The sequence below is a fragment of the Diabrotica virgifera genome, chromosome 1 (assembly GCF_917563875.1).
Source record: "Diabrotica virgifera virgifera chromosome 1, PGI_DIABVI_V3a".
NCBI lineage: Eukaryota > Metazoa > Arthropoda > Insecta > Coleoptera > Chrysomelidae > Diabrotica > Diabrotica virgifera.
Genome location: NC_065443.1, coordinates 204,069,625 through 204,092,350, shown reverse-complemented (window position 1 = coordinate 204,092,350; position 22,726 = coordinate 204,069,625). Strand labels below are relative to the sequence as shown.

At 32.3% G+C, this 22,726-nt stretch overlaps 1 protein-coding gene across 4 annotated transcripts in view; it reads right to left on the bottom strand.

The window, feature by feature from the left end:
- LOC126881800 (zinc finger protein 845-like) overlaps positions 1-22,726 on the bottom strand; it is a 274,174-nt gene that overhangs the window by 39,489 nt on the left and 211,959 nt on the right. For 3 of the 4 annotated variants that reach the window (XM_050646362.1, XM_050646367.1, XM_050646380.1), the window contains 3 exons: positions 12,714-12,932; positions 3,199-3,405; positions 3,003-3,087 (listed from right to left, as the gene is read on the bottom strand). In XM_050646362.1, coding sequence (XP_050502319.1) covers positions 3,003-3,087; positions 3,199-3,405; positions 12,714-12,932 — 511 coding nt within the window. The remainder of the gene's footprint in view (positions 1-3,002; positions 3,088-3,198; positions 3,406-12,713; positions 12,933-22,726) is intronic. The other variant, XM_050646371.1, reaches the window with a different exon arrangement.

Sequence of the window (22,726 nt, the reverse complement as noted above, 5' to 3'; positions counted from 1 at the left end):
ATAAAAAAATTGAACGTATTAAATGAGCGCTGAACGACGTATGTGGCGCCCTCTGGGTAATACATCATTTTTGGTAGCGAATTTAGATTTCTCATCTCAAGAAACCCCCGCTTACCAAATTTCGTGTTGTTATCCCATGCCTGTCAGGAAATATTCAAGAATAAATAAAATAAAAGTTTATCTTTAACACCCTGTATTTCGGTTATTACATATTAACTTTCGTACTAAGGAAATTAGCTTAAATCGACCTATTTTAAGCTCAGGAATCTAAGGTTAAGCTATGGCCCATTCTTTACCAAACACCCTGTATATATATATATATATATATATATATATATATATATATATATATATATATATATATTATATATATATTATATTATTATATATATATATATATATATATATATATATATATATATATATATATATATATATATATATATATATATATAGGATTGATAAATAGGTATACCAGTAAAAGTAAATATATAGGGTTGGGACATAATATGAAACAGGTTAATATCTTTGAAAAGAAAAAGACGATATTCATACAATTTTGCATACAGTACAATTGCATATAACGCAACTGTACAATATTTTTTGTCACTACCCTGCTTTATACCCACAAATTATTTAATTTAAATGAGACACTGGGTAAACCGTCGTATCGTTGCAAAGTACCAAAGATTATAAGAACACAAAAACAGAAAGCAACTCTCTTGCTTAACACATTTACTCTCTAAGAGCTCAAAAATGGCAAGGGCCTTATGAAAAATTCAAAATGATCTGAGGGTGGGACGAAATCCTAACAGAGCAGATAAAGCACTTCGAGCCAAAAGCGACAATGGGTGCTTGATATATTTAACATCTGTCGGTTTACCTACCAGATTCCAAAACTGTGGCGTAAATCATAAGTGGTAGCCCTTCTGAAACCTGGGAAAGACCCTGAACTACCGGGTAGCTACCGTCCGATATCTCTGCTATGCCCTGTATAAATTGTATGAACGCCTCATTTTGAACCGTATCCAGGAAAAATTAGATGGAAAACTAATCCCACAACAAGCAGGCTTCAGGCCAGGTAAACCGTGTATAGGCCAAGTATTAAACTTAACAAAGTACATAGAGGAGGCATTTGAACAGAATGCCTCAGGCATTCAGGAATGTAACAGGGAGTAGCCTTGACAGACCTCACAGCAGCATATGACACAGTAAACCACAGAACCTTGCTAACTAAGATCTATAACACTGTGCTTGACTATGAACTGGTAAAGATCAATAGATCACTCTTTTGTAATAGACGCTTCTACGTTATGCTAAATGGAAAAAAGAGTAGACCGAGAACTCAAAAAAGTGGTCTCCCTCAAGGAAGCGTTCTGTCGCCATCCCTGTTTACCATTTATACATTTTACACTAACAGCCAGCCAATGCACCCCAATGTCGTAAGACGAAACCCTACTAAAACCCAAGTAGGTATGTGCATTCAATCTCAACAAACATTTGGAGCATGTAAAACTGAATGCATCTTGGGAGGAACAATACTTGCAACATACAGATATGTCCAAATATTTTTGAGTCATACTAGACCATAATAACTAACATATAAATTCTGTTATTGTTCGTTCGCTATAACTTTTCCCATGAATCGTGACGCATGGGAAAAGTTATAGCAGACGAACAATACTGTTAGAGTACAATACAAAAGGTTACTACGAGAAACAAACCCACAGATCTTAAAGTCAACAGCTGAGGCCTTATGTTTCTCAGCAGGGGCATATGCTTGTCCCGTCTGTGGTAGATCCAACAAGTCACCACGGCATTAAACGAAAAATGTAGAATAACGATCGGCTGTATGAAATCCATACTGTACTGGGCAAATGGATTTGCATTACCAGAAGACCCTGGATGTGCCTCGCAATATGTGGAGAAGTTCACGTAAACTTTCGATTAAAGGCACCAATTATACGGGTTTGACGAATCGCCAGTATCCGGCCGGCTTAAATCAAGGAAAAGGTTTATGAGAAACGTCAGTGTCGAACCACCCTAACTGTTCCCTCTACACCCAGAACCACCTAATGGAATTAACCTGGACTGGAGAATCTCGCAGAGACTCAACCACATACGCTCAAGCGTTGCCCCTGTAAAACAGAACCTCATTAAATGGAGTATACAGACAGATAACGACGCACTTTGTGAATGTGGGGAAATACAGAATGTGGAGCACCTGAGAGTATGAAGACTTTGCCCATCACAGTGCACCCTCGATAAATTATGGCTCACAATTACAAAGGGTATAGAGTATAGACGTAGCTCGATACTGGGCAGAAAAACTGTAGTCGGATCCAGATTCGAAAAAGTAAAGTAAAGTAGTGTTTTAATACAAAAGAACATTGACACGAATTGTCGATTGTATTCTTATTAGACTAGTAAAGTCAGGATCTGAACTGTGAGAATCTTGAACATTTTGAATTAGTACTCTGATTGGTATTAGTTAATAAAGTAGCATATTTCTCGTTTTAATAAATAATTATCTCTACTTAACTTAGTAGGTAGGTATGTATAAATTAGCAATACAATAATAAGTTCTTTTAAAATCAGTAAGAATATGCTACAATGTGTCTCATTTAAATTAAATAAGTTAAGGGTATTTCCGGTGAAACCAGAAGTAGAATAGTAACAAAAATATGGCATCAGGTGCGTAAGGGTTTGCTCACTACGGAGAGCAATGGATTGTATCCTCGCTCCGACCCTTGCTCCCTGGTATTTATATTCGTGAATTCTCGAATTTAAAATAATGTATTTATTTACGAATATAACGAATATAAATACCAGGGAGCAAGGGTCGGAGCGAGGATACAATCCATTGCTCTCCGTAGTTAGCACAACTTTATATGTCATTGTCACGTATCTTTGCAATAAACATTTTAATAAACTGTATGGTATTAAAACATATCCTATATGTCCATAGATTTTAAGATATCAAATTATTTTTGTCTACTTACCCAAGTTCATAAATGGTTCCGAAAAATCCACAGCGCTCTCTCTTTCTGACGTTATTGTTAGATCCGTTATTGCCAAATCAGCTCTCTTAACAATAAAATAAGTAAATATTTGCCTAACATTTTTATGTTTATATAAATCACTATTACATTTTAATGTTTCTATACTAATTCTGAAGGTGAAGCGAACATTACTTACCCCATCAATGATTTCTCCCATCATCCCATCCCATTTTCCTGTGACCTTATTCAGGATGCCATATTTCCCATCTGCTTGTAACTCAAACGTGTAGTTAAAGCCCAATATTTTTGATAATTCCTCTATCAAATCTATACCGTATCCTTCGTATCTTTCATTTCCTAAAAGCTGGGTAGTGGAGTCTTTTAGCATTTGATAGGGAGGGTTCTGTAAAAGAGCTAAATATGTATTAGAAAGTTCAGTGTAGAGAAGAGAAAGAAATTTGGAAGCTGCCTGGGTAGTAGCTTATTATGAGAATGGCTACATGCATAATAGATGGGAGATATTCTGAGATAACTTGTCCCCGTAAGATACCAACTATTACTTATATTACCTACTTATATTATGGTCTGACTACAGGCTAAACTAAGTGTAGCCAGAAATGACGAAAATCGCCGAGTACTTAAAATCGCCCATCAATAATTACCAAATAATTAATGTATCAGAGATAAGAAGACTGGGCGACTGGGAGAATCTGATACAAGAGAAAGCCTCCAACAGAAAATATTTAAACACCTCGATAAATCATATTTTACATCAACCAATAGGCGACAATATTTAAATAAAATGGAATAGCTTACACAAGTCAAAAACAACGATACCCGCAGATATAGAGTTATTAAAAATGACCCGTGTTGAGCTACCCCCCTCCCCACTTGCAAAAATGAAAAAACAAATAGCCCTGATTTATGAGCTTTCATATTCCGCAAATTAAAAATTTTGAGCTCGTACCACTGAGCAGGAATTTAATAGTTTGCAGGAATATTTTGTGGGGGGGGGGGCTGACTCAGCCCCCCCTAAAATATTAAATTCCTGCTCAGTGGAACGAACTCAAAATTTTTAATTTACGGAATATGACAGCTCATAAATAGCTTATAAATCAGGGCTATTTGTTTTTTAATTTTTGCAAGTGGGGGGGGGGGGGCACTCAACACGGGTTTAAAAATGATATTATAAAGGAGAAAAGGGATACAAAACATTCATACCTTGGACATAAAACAAATATAACCCGTTCAACTTACATAAACATAATATTAAACAAATAGCGGTATTACAAAGAAGCAACAATATTTTTAGTTAAAAATGAGTATACTGGATTAAATACAGAGGACACATAAACGTTGGAGTGAATAATATTAAATAGTTATTTGAAGCAAATAGAGAAAATTGCAATGACCACATAAAATGGAAAAAGTCCTCGACCAGATGAACAACCTACCAGGAATGTAGACGAAAAGAAATGGTTGAGTTCAATTTTTATACTATGTGCTCCCAAAAAGACAAGCGCTAGAAAATTCACTAATAAATTGTACCATCAGTCTGATATTTCATACACTAAAAATATTCCTAATGATCATTCACAAACGTATGTACTAAAAACTTTATATTTATATAGGTATATGAAAAAAACACAATTTGGATTTATACGAAAAGCTTTTTGAATTTTTTAATATAATAATTCAGAGATGCTTCGACGTTATACCTCAGGCTTGCACGAGAAAGTAATGGAGGTACTTATATAGGGTGAGGCAGATAAAGGGCCTATTAGAAATATCTCGAGAACTAAAGTAAAGAAAATTATGAAAATTGGAATATAGGGGTTTTGAGGTGTGAACTATTTAATGAAAATATTTTGGTCTCTTTGCTACTTCCGGTTATACCGGAAGTTGATTGAAACTTCGTTTTTTTAAATGGGACACCCTATATATTTTTACGTTTTTGGATTCTCCTCGATTTCTTATTTCTTAAATTATAAGGTTTTGTAATAATATTCAAGGTAGATTAAAAGATAATTACGTGTTTTTATTAATTTCGTAGCAAAATTCACACCCTGTAGAATTGTAGTAGTTTTACATCAAAATCCCTTTATATGTTCAAATGATTTTTAATATGGTCTACTATTGTTACCAATTATTAGTATAGCTAAATTTTGAATTTTAGTATACAGGGTGGGTCGAAACTCGGAATGTGTATTTTCTGAGTTTTCTTAAATGGAACACACTATATTTTAGTATTGTAATGAAATGGTATTTTATGGTACTTTTTAATTTCTTAAGCATTCCCTATATCCAACTGCTTTAATTTGTGCTTAATTGTTAATCGCACCAACAATCTTAACTACGTAGATATTTTGATAGCTCAACCATTATTGGCAATTTTAAGTATGAGTCTCGATTAGTATGTATTTATTTCCGAAAAATTATTTGTGATTGAATATTTTTACGGCCAACCCAATAAAATTTCAGGTATTTTGTGTTGCAATTAATGTTTAGCTTGAATCACCAATAACTCACAAATTGAAGCAGTTAGGTATAGGGATTGCTTAAGAAATTAAAAAGTATCCTAAAATAACATTTCATTACAATACTAAAATACAGGGTGTTCCATTTAAGAAAACTCAGAAAATACTCATTCTGAGTTTCGACCAACCCTGTATACAAAAAAGGAAAAATTTAACTATAACACTGATTCTTAACATAGTAGACTATATTAAAAATCATTTGAACATAAACAGAGTTTATTATGTCAAACTACTACAATTCTACAGGGTGTGAATTTTGCTACGAAAAAACGTAATTCTGCCGTGCTAAGCCCAAAGGCGGTAACTGATTTTTTATCGAAAATGACATTTTTGTATTTCTAGGTAGGTTTCATTATATTATAATGCTTCTACAACTCCAAAGACTTTGTAAATATATTCTAGATACCCATTATAATAGTTCTACAACTCCAAGGACTTGGTAAAATATTCTAAATACCTATAATCTACGTAGAAATACAACAATCTCATTTTCGATAAAAAGTCAGTTACCGCCTTTGGGCTTAGCACGGCAGAATTATCTTTTAACCTACCCTATATAATATTACAAAAACTTATATTTTAAGAAAGAAGAAATTAAGGAGAATCCAAAAATGTAAAAATATACAGGGTGTCCCATTTAAAAAACGAAGTTACAACCAACTTCCGGTATAACCGGAAGTAGCAAAGAGACCAAAATATTTTCATTAAATAGTTCACACCTCAAAACCCCTGTATTATGATTTTCATAATTTTCTTACCTTGAGTTCTCGAGATATTTCTAATAAGCCCTTTATCTGCCTCACCCTGTATATAAATTAAAGCAACACAAATACATAGACTAGGTATAATAATATTAAAATTACACCAACTATAAAATACTAGTAAAATACTCATTAATAAACAAACAGATATAATATAAATTATAAGAGGGGTAAGACAGAGTTACATATTCGATGGATACTCTAAAAAGAAATTTTGAGAAAAACTCAAGAAGAACAAAATACAGTCAACTCCCGTTTATCCGAGAGCGGGTTATCCGCAGAGAGGATTATTCGCGACATATAAAAATATATGATTTTAAAGAAAATTGTAATTTATTCCCAATAAATACATAAACATATACTCCATATAATTTACTTACCGTTGCACGTCATCCGCGTCATAGCCCGTGACGTCACATTATACCAACACGAAATATTTAGGCGGTAGGTGTGTTCTTTTTTAGAATCACTTTGCTAAGTTCACTGGCATTACAGCCACTAGACATATTTTAATATATGCGTCGAAATAATATTTAAAGATTTCTATTAATGTTATATATAAATTCGGGTTCAAAACGTCCTCCGACGTTGTCCGATGCCTTGTTGCCAATATCTTCTATCATTGCAGTTTTCATCTTCTAATCCTCGTACACTCATTGATCGTCTTACTCCTTGTATCCATGTCGTTCTTGGCCTTCCTCTTTTTCTGTTTTCTGTGGGTATCCATTTCATAATTTTCTTTGGCAGTCTTTCCTCCCCCATTCTCTGAACATGTCCGTACCACGTTAATTGTTTCTTCTCAATGCATTCTACAACCGTTTCTTGTAAATTCATTCTTCGCTTTACTTCCTCATTTCTAACCCGGTCCAATCTCGATGTTCTACTTGCTCTTCTTAGGGCGTCCATCTCAGTAGCTTCTAATTTTCGTTTTAGGTGTTCCTTTATTCTCCATGTTTCGGATCCGTATGCCAATGTGCTCTTAATCATGGTGTTCTATTAATGTTAACTTAAAGAAATACACAATAATATGTTTCATATAATTTGTATAAATGGATTATAAAGCGTTTTTATGAAGCACATTTGTTCGGAATACACTGTAGTTATAATTGAACGAAGGTGATATTTTGGCATAAATTGGTAACATTTATTTGACATTTGCGGTGATGACACTTCATATTTGTTTATATTCTTTACTATAAGTATTTGTTTCATTATATTTACTGTTTTTATTATGTACTTTAACGTAAGATTATAACTTAATTATTTTTTTCTATTTCTAAAGTTTTTATTTATTTACATTGAATATTAATTTGTTTTGCTGTATAATCCACTTCGGCAAAAATTGTGTGATGTATTTGATTTAAAATAAATTCAAGAATTTTTTGTAATTGGGCAACAATGTCAACTTAGATCTCTAACGTAGATAATGACGTGCAACGGTAAGTAAATTAGACGGACTGTAGTTTTATAGCTTATAATAATAAACCACTATATGAATTGATTATTATAAGCAGAAATATAAATTAACAACTTTTTCAGTTGCCCAAAATGGTAAAAATGACAAAGCGATAAATCTGGTCTATAAGGTGGATGTTCTAATATCTTCCATCACTTTCACATGGGTCATTCCATTTCAAATCACTCATTTTTGGAGCAAAAAAATTTTGGACCTCCGATTTGTCTGAAAATTGGTATATAGCTTCTGCGGGACGTAAAAATAAGATATGTAAGGTCAATAAATCTTCTTCTTCTTTTTTCTCAAAATGTTATTTTATGCGATTTTACAGTGATTTGATGTTTATTTATACAAATTTGCATTTTCTATCGTAAAGTATCAATGAAAAACATAATATTTTAATAGAAGGGACTCAAAAATGTCATAATATGGCATTATAACAAGTTACTTTGATTCAAAACAAGCTTTTGATCAAATTTTATAGTGTAGAAAACGTTAATATACCGTTTTTTACATTTTTCTCCATTCCCAAAATACATCATAATCAATTTGGCTGAAAATTTGCCCACAGATAGACAAAACATAGGACTTTAAGTGGTGAGAAGGATTTGAATTATATTACAATACCAAAAAAGTTACATGCAATATTATAGTCAAAATATAGGCGTCTGCTGTAAGTACAATTAACTTGATTATTTCATTCATAGTAGATTCTGGCCAATAGAAAGCTACAGAAATCTAAATTAAATCTATAATTTTTGATAATTTCCCGTCGTCAAGTATATTACGTCAGATGCCCTTCGTTGCTACGAAAAAATACATTCAGTGACATTAATGACAATAATGTTTTAAAAATTATAAAAATTATTGACTTTCAACCGTCAAATATGTATACCAACTGTGTGTTTAATTGTACTAATTTGTATTTACATAAATAAATTACAATACAATTTTGGTTTGGAACAGTTTTATTCATGAAATAATCGCAACAAATTGCACTCGATCTCTAAAATTAATATAGAATTTTAGAGCTCTTGTGCAATTACTACTGAAAATATCGACCTCACGACAAAAATTGTTAAAAAGAAATTGTAATAATTGTAAATACGATTTATTTGGACCAATTTCAGTTCCTACCATTTTTGTCGAAAAGTTAAAAATGGCGGAGATATTGAGCAAAACAGGTTCTCCTTTAAAATCAAGATGGCGGCTAACGTAACGGAGGAATTCATTCGTGATTTTAAATTTAGGCTACTATTGACTCCCATAAAGATCAGAAAAATAAAATTTTGAGCAGCTCGGCATTCAAGGTCAAATGCTGTCCCGACTGGACTAATATATACTTTTGAGTCTGATATTACTGCATGTAACTTTTTTGGTATTGCAATATAATTCAAATCCTTCTAACCACATTAAGTCCTATCTTTTGGCTATCTGTGGGAAAATTTTCAGCCAAATCGATGATGATGTATTTTGGTAATGGAGGAAAATGTAAAAAACGGTATTTTAACGTTTTTTACACTATAAAATTTGATCAAAAACTTGTTTTGATTCAAAATAACTTGTTATAATGCCATATAATGACATTTTTGAGTCCTTTCTATAAAAATATTATGTTTTTCATTGATACTTTACGACAGAAAATGCAAATTTGTTTAAATAAACACCAAATCACTGTAAAATTGCATAAAATAACATTTTGAGAAAAAAAGAAGAAGAAGATTTTTTGACCTTAAATACCTATCTTATTTTTACGTCCCGCAGAAGCTATATACCAATTTTCAGACAAATCGGAAATCCAAATTTTTTTGCCTCAGTGATTTGACATGGAATGTACCGTATACATTTTTTTCACTACTTTGGTAACCTGAGACCAAGTATTGTCGTGCAGGAGAGTAACACCACGCTAAAACGTCCCTTAAGGTTTTCGTCATATTGATTGATGGAGCTTGTTGAAAGTTTCATTATACAGGATTAGGACGATGTGCACTCTAGGTACTGTAAACTATATGAGCAAGGGTCCTTTATGGTGGAAAAAAATGTTAACAAAATTGAATGACCGCATACTTAAAATTGCACTCAAATAATGATAGCAACTGATCCGTGTGACGTTCGTTTACGAACATAACTAACATTGAAAAAGGTCAGATGAGTGATTACAATTGTTTCCAAGGCTAACCTGAGCTTCAATTAATGTTTCACCCAAGGCTAACCTGACCTGATGTTTCAAAATCAAACAAAGAGACATACAAAAATATCACAAGGAAAAATTCCTGTAACTGACTGTATACCATAAATCACAAAAAATAAAAACCTTATCTTGTAAAAGGTATATTTAAAATCCCTAAAAAGGGCTATATCACAACAAAACGTTTTCGGAATCAATATTCCATCATCAGTGTTATCACAGGTTTACATGCTTTAAGCCACCAAAATATACGGGTAAGTACCATTGAGTTGTTATTAAACAGTTGAGGTTACATTATATTATCCGATTTTAAAGGATGTTAAAAATCCTACAAATTTCCAGCCAATATGGTTGATGTCATGTGATGCCAGGGGTTAATCTGGAAATATTTTTAACATCAAATGTTGAATGGGTTGCATATGTGAGTTCATTTTAAATGAAGTAAAGAAACACAGACGTACTTACAATCATTTAATTTACTTCGACGACCGGTTTAGATCTCTACAATATACAGATCATCTTCAGGTCGGCGTTACAAGTGATTAAATGCTACAATTAAAGAAAGCCAGATTTAGAACATTGTCTGGTTGTATCGAAATGCTGATAGAAAGCCAAAACTTTGAAAGGTATGTAAATGTTGACATATCAGAACAACAAACAAATACATACGTATGCTAACACATGAGCAAACAGGTACTCATAAGCACGCACACGCACACAGATGCCTGCGGTTTATGAATATTTGTTAAATTACATTAAACTTTAAAAAATTAAAAAAAATTTTTTTTTAATTTTATAATTGCATTTTGATCTACTTACATGCCGTTACAAGGGATGAGTTGTAAGTTCATTAATAGCATATTTAAACGTCCAGATTATGCTAGTTGGGTAGCTAGGTGAAGGACTGGGTAGGCGGGCATGTTTCGTAGGCCAAAACACAGTGAATTAGAATGGATCGTGAAGGCAGATGTGTTATGTGAAACAGAGATGGATGTATTAGCTATGAGAAAGACAACGTTTGGATGGAAAGTTCGTAAATGCAGCTAAAGTGCTGATTGACTCTGTGTATGCACTTGTACGATTGTAACGGTCTTTGTTCTTAGATGTTTTTGAGCTATGGGCAAAGGTCGAAGTAAGGAAAAAGACAAATACTTTTCCTTACTTACAACTGATTCCTATTTGTCTTTTTCCTTACTTCGACCTTTGCCCATAGATCAAAAACATCTAAGAGCAAAGACCGTTACAATCGTACAAGTGCATACACAGAGTCAATCAGCACTTTAGCTGCATTTACGAACTTTCCATCCAAACGTTGTCATTCTCATAGCTAATACATCCATCTCTGTTTCACATAACACATCTGCCTTCAGGATCCATTCCAATTCACTGTGTTTTGACCTACGAAGCATGCCCGCCCACCCAGTCATTCACCTAGCTACCCTACTAGCATAAGCTGGACGTTTAAATATGTTATTGATGAACTTACAACTCATCCCTTGTAACGGCATGTAAGTAGATCAAAATTCAATTAATCAATTTCAATTTTTTTTTTAATTTTTTAAAGTTTAATGTAATTTAACAAATATATGTAGTTATAAACCGCAGGCATCTGTGTGCGTGTGCGTGCTTATGAGTACCTGTTTGCTCATGTGTATGCATACGTATGTATTTGTTTGTTGTTCTGATATGTCAACATTTACATACCTTTCAAAGTTTTGGCTTTCTATCAGCATTTCGATACAACCAGATAATGTTCTAACTCTGGCTTTCTTTAATTGTAGCATTTAATCACTTGTAACGCCGACCTGAAGATGATCTGTATATTGTAGAGATCGAAACCGGTCGTCGAAGTAAATTAAATGATTGTGAGTACGTCTGTGTTTCTTTACTTAATTTTTAACATCCTTTAAAATTGGATAATATAATGTAACCTCAACTGTTTAATAACAAGTAGTTGAAAGACTGATACATTTTGTACACACTTGAATGAATGAAGAAAGTGAAAAAAGTATATTAAAGTGTATAAATGTATTTAATTTCCTTAGCTAAGCGCTTTCGACATATATGTCATCTTCAGAGCTAATGGTCAAAGTATAAAAAAAGTACCACTACTTCGAGTTGTATGTGTTTGCATATTAAGAAAGTTGGTCTGTTGTGCAACTCCGGATGATGAAAGATTAATTAAAATTGAAATAATCGTTCATCATCCGGAGTTGCACAACAGACCAACTTTCTTAATATGCAAACACCTACAACTCGAAGTAGTGGTACTTTTTTTAAGTATATTTTGACCATTAGCTCTGAAGATGACATATGTTGAAAGCGCTTAGCTAAGGAAATTAAATATATTTACACACTTTAATATACTTTTTTCACTTTCTTCATGTTTAATAACAACTCAAGGGTACTTACCCGTATATTTTGGTGGCTTAAAGCATGTAAACCTGTGATAACACTGATGATGGAATATTGATTCCGAAAACGTTTTGTTGTGATATATCCTTTTTTAGGGATTTTAAATATACCTTTTACAAGATAAGGTTATTATTTAAAGAGACATAGATTGCAAGAGAAGCCTAGGAAGAAGAATAATATAATGGTTGAAGAAATTAAAGAGAATGGTAGGAATGCACATCAAATAAACTTTTTAAAACAACGACATCTAAGATGAGGGTAACCATGATGATTGTCAATTTCCGCTGCGTAAATGACATGTAAAAAGAGGAGTCTATATAGTGATGCTAAAATGAACAACAATATAATACTTACTATACTAATCAGCACCTTAAAAGTTCTGTTAAAGGGATTTTCTTCTTCGTTTGGGTTCTTTCTATCAGGTCTGTGAAAACTCAAACTTCTTCTGCTGGAATTCCATTCTCCTACCTTTATTAGACCGCCTAGCGTCAATTCCAGTAGATCTATTTTAAAATCCGTTCTAAAACCTTCACCGTCAAACTTTACCGTGCCAGATAAGCCTTCGAATGTCCTCTATATAAATAAGAAACAGATAAATGATAAACATTAATTTACCCTAATAGTAAAATAAAAAGAGTAAAACAATTTTGTTTTTTAGCGTGTTATTTGTGTGGAATGGAAGCTTGGACCTTGAATGCGGCATCAATGAAAAAACTGGAATCGTTCGAGCTGTGGGTGTACAATAGAATTCTGAAAATATCGTGGACAGTATACGTCACAAACAAAGAGGTTCTGAGAAAGATGAATAAAGAAATGGAAATCTTAAATACCATCAAAACAAGAAAACTGGAATATATCGAACATATTAAACGTGGAGAGAGATACAACTTACTCTAATTGATTATGCAGGGAAAAATTCAAGGAAAAAGAAGCATAGGAAGACGTAGAATATCGTGGTTGCGCAACATATGAAGTTTTGTAATATTATACAGGGTAGTTTAAAAGATAATTGTTTTTTTTATTAATTTCGTAGCAACATCCACACAATGTAGAATTGTGCTGATTTGACATCAAGAACTCTATTTACGTATGTTCAAATGATTTTAAATATAGTCTACTATTGTTAAAAAATATTAATGTCCGACGGTATATTATTTGAAAAATAATGACATGATTTCGAAATCAGTTAAGTAAGATATAATGCCCAAGGGCATTAAATTTATAAAACTAGTTAAGTACTGTCAAGTTGACAAATAACAACCTAAGTAAACGTATGGTTACCACAATTACGTTAAGACTGTTGCTGGTAAATGTACTTATTTAAAAACTAATTAATTCAAAATTCATTAAATTTTTTTGCATATAAAGAATAATTTAGTCGGACATTAAACGTTGAAGGCACCACGGGTATTATAGATAATAACGCTTTCGGTCAACGTATATCTCTCGGGCCAAAGGCCCTCGGTATATACATTATTGACCTCAAGCGTTATTATCCTTATAATACCCTTGGTATAGTCGGTTCGCTAAACTCAGATACAACTGGCTAGTGATTTTAGTAAGTAATTTTGCCAATTTGGTAAAATTGGCAAAAAAGTAATAGCTAAATAGTTAATAATTACTAAATAGTCAGTAATTTTGGCAAATTGTAAAATTTTGTAAAATTGGCAAAAAACAAAAAAATTGCCTACTAAAATCACTAGCCAGTTGTGTCTGAGTTTAGCGAACCGACTATACTTTAACAACTATAATATAGCGAAATGATTAATTTTAGTATACAGGTCCAGGTATTACATTCAGTCCAGAATTAATATTATTTATTTTCGAAAAATTATTGAATATTTTTACGACCAACCTAATAAAATCTCACATACCTAATTTTTGTTGCAATTACTGTTTGGCTTGAAGAATTACGAAAAACTCACAAATTAAAGCAGTTAGGTATACGGAATGCTTAAGAAATAAAAAAAGTACCATACATATCATTTCAATACAATACTAAAATACTTAGAAAACTCAGAAAATACTCATTCAGAGTTTCAACCAATATACTAAAATGAAACATTTCGCTATATTAATAATTTTTAGCAACAGAAGACCACCTTAAAAATAATTTGAACACAAATAGAGTTTATCTTACTCTATCTCATATCATTATGTATAAGTTTTTAGTTTGTGAAAACTGTCATTATAGATAGCAGAGCTTGAAGGATTTAAAGTGTGCGTGAAGTAACAATGTATTTTAAATGCGATTTACTTTTTCGCACTGTTTTTGGCACACTTTCATATAATCAAATATTCTTAACTTTCGCGTTGTCATGGTGATGAGATGTGAGCAATAAATTACAATAAAACTTTTGACAGTTTTGTAGCTTGAAAGAAGTTAGAATTTTTAAATGTCAAAGTTCTAAACATTGTAGAATAGAAATGAATTCCAGTGACGAAGAGTTACAGTTTTTTTATTTGTTTATCGTAGATAAAATATTGTATGAAACTGTGCGTGAAGTACTTTTTCGAACTTACGCGATGTATAGCACTCGCTCCGCTGTCGCTCGTGCTCTAAACATCGCGTGCGTTCGCAAAAGCATACTTCACGAACTGTTTCATAAATAACTATTTTGATGTCAGGGTGTGAATGTTGCTTTGAAATTAATAAAAAAAACGTAATTACTGTACTATATTAATATAAAACCTCATATTTTAAGAAAGAAGACATCGAGGAGAATCTAAAATTGTAAAAATGTACAGGGTGTCACATTTAAAAAACGAAGTTATAAGCATCTTCCGGTATAACCAGAAGTAGCAAACTTAATAGAAGAAAATAATTTCATTAAACAGTTCACTCTTCAAAACCCATTAACGGCGTAGGCGCAAAATGTGCCAATGTGTTTTAAACACATTCATTTTTTTTCGGATCCTGAGTAATAAGTATTTTTTGTTAATTTAAACGAAGAATAAAAGATTAGGTACATTATTACCGAGGGCCGAAAGTCCCTTAGAATTTCCAAAAAGTTTCTTTTGAATAAGATATTTGAAATTAAAAATCACACTAAATTTTCTTTTTTTATCGCTGTAACTTATTAAAATAGACATTATAGAGGTTTTCAGGGTCTTTCTGCCATGGGAATAATGCAATCCTTCATTCTGCTTTTAAATTTTTCAAAAATACTTATTAGTTTTCCCAGGATTGAAAAAAAAATGAATACATTTAAAACACATTGACGCGAAATTTTGCGGTTGCGCCCTTAATTCAAATTTTCAGAACTCAGTTACCTTTAGTTTTCGAATTATTTCTAATATGCCCTATCTGCCTCACCCTGTATGAGATATGTTATTAATTTGGTGTAGAGGCCTGGACTCTCAAACAGAACAACATAAAAAATATTGAAAGTTTCGAGATGTGGTGCTACCGTCGAATGCTGAAGATAAGTTGGGTTGAAAGAATCACAAATCTTGAAGTAATACGAAGGATAGGAAGAGACCCAAAAATTTTATTAACGATAAAACGAAGAAAACTCGAGTATTTGGGTCACCTGATGAGAGGTCATAAATACGCATTACTTCAAAATATAATGCAAGGAAAAATAGAAGGAAAACGGAATCCAGGCCGTAGAAGAATGTCGTGGATGCGGAATTTGAGAGAGTGGTTTGGCTGCACTACTAATGAACTTTTTAGGTCAGCTGTAAACAAAGTCAGGGTAGCCTTAATGATTTCCAATCTCCGATAGGAGTGGCACAAGAAGAAGAAGATTAATTTGAAAACCTGAAGATAAAGATACGAGGAGATAAAATTTGATAGGTATTTTAAAGTTTAAGTTTAAAGCGATTTTACTTCTTTATTACTACTACCTTAAAGTGAAGGAATAATAATTAACGGAAAATCTATTAACAACATAAGAAATGCAGATAACACAGTGATTATGGCAAACTCTGCTGAAAAACTCTAATTAGTACTAAAAAAAAGTTTCATGAAGAACATGGACTAAAAAGTAATATAAAAAAGACCAAATACATGATAATAACTAAGAAAACAACAAGCTAGCATACACTTGGGACATGTACTGATGGAAATGGTTGATAAATACAAATACCTAGGAACCTTGATTTCAGACAATAAGGATCAAACAACAGAAATAAGGGTCAGGATAGAAATAGCAAGAAATGCGTTTGTAAAAATGAAAACAGTTCTCTGCACTAAAAACCTTAGATTAGAACTGAGAGTAAGCGCTTTGAGATGCTATGTGTTTTCGATACTTCAATATGGACTTGAAAGCTGGACATTCAAGCAAAAACACATACATAAGGTACAGTCATTTGAAATGTGGTGTTACATATGGATGCTTAAAATAGAAGACACAGAAGAAAACGAACACGGAAGTATTGCGAGAAGTGGGCAAAGAATTCGAAATAATAAACATAATAAAAATAATAAAGTTACAATATTTGGGACACGTAATGAAGAGACAGCGATATGAAATGCTAAGACATAATACAGGGAAAGATAAAAGGAGGAAGGTGTATGAGAAGAAGGAAAGTGTCATGGTTGAAGAATTTAAGGGACTGATTAAAATGCGGTTCTATAGAACTCTTCAGAGCAGCGGTAGACAGAGTGAAGATAGTGAGGATGATATCCATCTCCGATCGAGAGACGGCACTTAAAGAAGAAGAAATCTATCTTTCCTTCAATATTAACAAATGCAGGATAGGTAGATTTAAAGAACACAAATGCAGGAGAAACGACGACGAGAGCATCAGAAACCATTTTTAGCTCCTTACACTGAGCAGGAATTTAATATTTTAGTGGTGGGGGTGCTGCCCACCACTACTTAAAAATAGGGATATTGAATCTATCTTTGCAGAAGAATTACGAGCTATTTATGAGCTCTTTAATTGATTTAACTTAAGAGAAACATGCTGAACAAAATTAAAATTTATCGTATCGCGGATATAATTCATATAGCTTTTATATTGTAAGAATGTACTATCCGTTGCAAGATAATTCGGATTTATATTTATATTTATTTAATATTCTATTATCACATTTTAGTATAAATAATATAATTATTCATTTAAAGCGTACCTGCTAAGTATGCAGAAGTACGCTTTAAATGAATAATTATATTATTTATAGTAAAATGTGATAATAGAATATTAAATAGATATACATATAAATCCGAATTATCTTGCAACGGATAGTACTCTTAAATCACGCGCATTTCGATTATTGAGCTACAACCCCTTCGCAAGAAAACGACCCCATCTTCCGGGCTTAAGAGAGAGTTGTACTTAAAATGAATTAAATTAATGATTTGGTGACTACATATCGTGTAATAATTTATGAGCTCCCAAAATACGCGCATTTAGATCATTAAATTGCAATTTCTTTTGCATAGTGCAGTCACTGGAAGTAGAAATCAACTATTACCTTCAATTTCGGTGAACCTTCATCGATTTTCACGAAAATTGGTGAGTGGTTAGAGGATACCCCAAGAAAAAAAGGTGACATGGTGCCACCTTGCGTCTTTACCCTGACTGAGGGAGGATACTGCCCCTTCTCGGAGGGTGAAAATTATTTTATTAAAAATAACTCCACAAATCGATAAAAGGGCAAATTATAGGCAGAATTTGTTATATAAAGTTATTAAAATAAGTCAATACTTTTTGAGTTATTGAAGATCAAAGATTTTAATTTTTCGTGAAAAAAATGCATGTTTGAAAGCGGTTTTTTCTTAAATCATTTAAAAATTGTAAGTTTTCACAAAAAAGTTATCAAAACCAAAATTAAAGCTTTAAGAATCCTTTTATTATTAATTCAAAGTGAGTTATAGGTAATTAAATGTATTTTTTTTTTCGGTGAGTACTCAAATCTAATTATTCAAGCCTAATTAACAGGAAAACGATGCATTTTACAAAATATACTTATCTAATATACATGGGGTGTAATAATTTGTCAAAGTACTCAGAAATACCTATTAAATGAGCAACGAAAGAAGATGATATCATCAAAATTAAGCAAGTGAACATGAAAATAATAGGACCCTTTCGAATTTTTTAGTAAAAAATGAAAAATAAAACGAACGCCATTTCCACAAAAATTAAAATCTTTAGTAGTCCCTACAACACTTTCTTTACTTTAGCGTAAGTAATGACCTTAAACATTTTGACCGATTTATAAGGCATATTTTTAAAAAATAATATGATTAAAAAAATTAAAATTTTTCAAATTTTCGTAAATTATTTGCTTTTGATAATAACTACAACAATACTCGATACACGTAAAAAATGATAGATAACGAAGTTTGGGTTTTTTTATTAGCAAAGATTTTACTTGTCTTTTGATTTCTGTATGAATCAAAATAACCAAGATAGAAACGTTTAAGCCTAAATTTTACTGCGAGAACAATGTAACTGGAGCCCTTTAACCTATTATCCTACAAAAATATAAAGTATTTGAAAGATTAAATGTAATACAGTTTTATAGCTCTTGAAATTACCTTTCCAATAGTTGGATGTGCCTGATATCATAAAAATTATTATAACCAAGAAAAAATAATATCATTTTTTTGGAAAAATTTTTGGAGTATAAATTTTGATGCTATCAACTTCTTCTGGAGCTCATTTGATAGGTATTTCTAAGTACTTTGACAAGTATGTAGTAAGTGTTATAAAATGCACCGTTTCCCGTTATTTAAGCTTGGATCCTTAGATTTTAATACTCACATAAAAAAAATATAAATTCAATTACTTATAACTTACTTTAAATTAACATTAAAAGGGTTTTCAAGTAAGGAATTTATTCTATTTTGTATTAGCTTCAATTTTAGTGATGCAAAGTTTTTGTAAGAACTTACAGTTTTTTAGTTATTTATGAAAAATTGCTTTAAAGCATGATTTTTTTTTTCAAAAAAATGAAATATTTGATCTTTAATAACTCAAAAAGTATTGATTTATTTTAATAATATTATCTAACAAATTTTTCTTAGAATTTGCCCTCTATCGATTTGTGGGGTTATTTTTACTAAAGTAATTTTCACCCCCGAGAAGGAGCGGTATCCGCCCTCAGGGTAAAGGCGCAAGGTGGCAGAATGTACCCTTTGTTTTTTTATGTATCCTCTAACCACTCACCAATTTTCGTGAAAATCGATGAAGGTTCACCGAAATTGAAGGTAATAGTTGATTTTTACCTTCAGTGACTGCACTATGCAAAAGAAATTGCAATTTAATGATCTAAATGCACCTATTTTGGGAGCTCATAAATTATTAAATGATATGCAGTCGCCAAATAATTAATTTAATGCATTTTAAGAACAACTCTCTCTTTAGGCTGGAAGATGGGGTGGTTTCCTTGGGAAGGGGTTGTAGCTTAATAATCGAAATGCGCGTGGTTTAAGAGTTTTTTCTTAGAATATAATATAAGCTATGTTACCGGCCAAACCCGATTTCAGGACAAACTATTTTGGCCTAGGCCAAACTAGTTTGTCCTAAGCGCGTTAGGATAAACTAGTATGGCCTAGGCCAAACTAGTTTGTCCTATCTCGCTTAGGCCAAACTGGTTTGTCCTAGGCCAAACTAGTTTATCCTGATATAAATACACACACTTCAGACCAAACTAGTCTATCATGATATAAAGACGCACACTTCAGGCCAAACTAGTTTATCCTGAAGTGTATGTTTTAACTTCAGGATAAACTAGTTTAGCCTAGTCTAAACCAATTTAATCTAGTCGAAAGTAATTGATTACAGATTGGTTGCTGATTTAAACGTAAGTTTAGAAGACACTATTAAAACTTGTAAGACTTTTAAGTATTTTGGGTAAATGATAAACCGAGATGGCACTTGTGTGAAAGATATAGAAATGAAAATAGTACGGGGAAAACAAGCCACGAAAGCACTCCATGGAGTGATATGGAAGAACACTCTAACTAAAGAAAACAAAATAGGATTTTTCAGGGCATAGTGCTCAATATTACCCTACAAGAGTGGAAGAATGGCCAGTGACAACAATACTACGAAATAAAATAAGGACAGTTGAATTGGAGTTTATGAGAAGGTGTTCACAAATTACCAGGTAGGATAGAATAAGAACAGAGGAAATATGAAACACAATAGAAGTAGAATGCTCAATTACAAAAAAGTTGTGGTAGTAAAAGTAGAGCCCTGAAATGGTACGGGGATGTACAAAGAATGCCGGAGCACAGGTGGCCGAAAAGATTACTGGACTGGGACCCGCGGGGAGGAAGACGGAGAGGAAGACCTGCTGTGAGATGGAAAATTGACATAGGAAATGCTATGATAGATAGAGACCTCAGAGATGGCGACTGAGAGAATAGAGTGCTATAGAAGACGAAAACGGCAAACTCATAATGAGAAAAAGCCAAGAAGAAGAAAGTAATTCAGCGAACTAGTACAGCTTAATATAAATAATAAATTGAATAAAATACTTTGTTCTTGGAAAAAGAATCATTTTTATTAAAATTATAATTATTCGTAACAAACAAACAATAATATTGAGTTAAATTCGCGGTCGGACGGACACACAGCCTAGGTCAAATTTCTCACCTTTAGTACCATCCTTGGATTATAAGCTTTCATTCGACACCTCATATGTCAATCTACTTGGTATAATGACGGAGGAATTAGGCAATCCAAACCACGTGATTTTTAATGACAGGACGACTGGCAGGCAATTCAGCGTTGCCAGAGTTGTTACAATTGTACCAATTTGATACAATTAACAACCAAACTTTCGATACTAAAGTCTCCTAAAGTAAAAACCTAAAATTTTGTGACATAAGAAATTTGCTTCAAATAATATTAAAAGACGTTTTTTTAAGTTTTTGTACAAATTGTGTTGGCTTAGTACTTTGTGTCACTATTCCAGTCATTCCGGTGCATTTACAAAAATTTCTCTGGCAACACTGCACACAAGCGATTTTATTGGATACTTTGTTTAAATTAAAATTTCAAATTTAAGATACAATGTGGTATTACTAGGTACCTTAAATAATAAAATATATATTACCCCGATGATTTTACCTAAAATCTAATTTTAGGGATGCTCAATATTATTTTTTATTAAACTTATAAAACATAAAATTTATTAACCTAGCTTTCTTCAATCTTCCAAATTATTAATTAAAACTTTTTAACTACTTATTAAAGTTTATTGACGTAAGCAATATTTTTTACCATGTCACAGAAATATTTAGCAATATTTACAGGGACATAAAATACGAAAATTACTTTAAAATACTAAAATAATACTATACTATCATATGCCTTCAATGTATTCATGCCAGCCGCCAGACATATTTGAATAGTTTGACAGATCGTTGGATTCCTTAATTGAGTTCACGGACAGACAGACAGACGGACGGACAGAGAAAACCTCATCCTTTTATTTATTATTTTTTATATTATTTAATTATACAAGACTATATAGATTTATAGCATGTATCAATATCTTTATTCAATGTATCATATGATACAATATATCGATGTATAATTTTTTTTGTCATTCCTGTTGGGACATGATTTGGGAATTCCCCGCATGTAAAAGTCCTTACATGTTCGCTAAATTACTTTCAACTCGGCTAAATTGATTTAGACTAGGCCATACTAGTTTATCCTGAAGTGTGTGTCTTTATTATATCTGCCTAAGTGTGTGTATTTATATCAGGATAAACTAGTTTGGCCTAGGACAAACTGGTTTGGCCTAGACGCCATAGGACAAACTAGTTTGGCCTAGGCCAAACTAGCAGCCCCCCCCACTGAAATATTAAATTCCTGCTCAGTGTAACGAGCTCAAAATTTTTAATTTGCGGAATATGAAAGCTCATAAATAGCTCATAAATCAGCGCTATTTGTTTTTTAAATTTTGCAAGTGGTGGGGGGGGGGGCAGCTCAAAACACGGGTCATAAAAAAGTGATTCAAAGAAAATCGTTAGGATGACATGACCACATAATATGCAAGATGGAGGTAAGATTAGTCAAAAGAGTTTATGAGGCAAGAATAATGTAAACACGGAAAACGAGAAGACCAAAGAAAACTTGAATAGTGGATAGATACGGCAAATATATGAAATAGGAGAAAAAAAGGAAAATTGAAAAATCTAAAATTGAAAGAACGGATAAAGTAGTATTAGTTAAAATTAGTAACAAAGCATTTAATGCTAGGAGAAGCTGAATTTAAAAAAACAAAAATGCCACGTAAATGCTCTAATGAAAATTAATAAAAAAAAGTAGATAATTATGACACTTTAAAAGAACAATTCTTGAATTATAAATTTATTTTATTTGATTTTTTTTATTATAAATCTTAACGTTTACATTATTAGTATCTAAGGAAAATCTTTGGCCAAAATTGT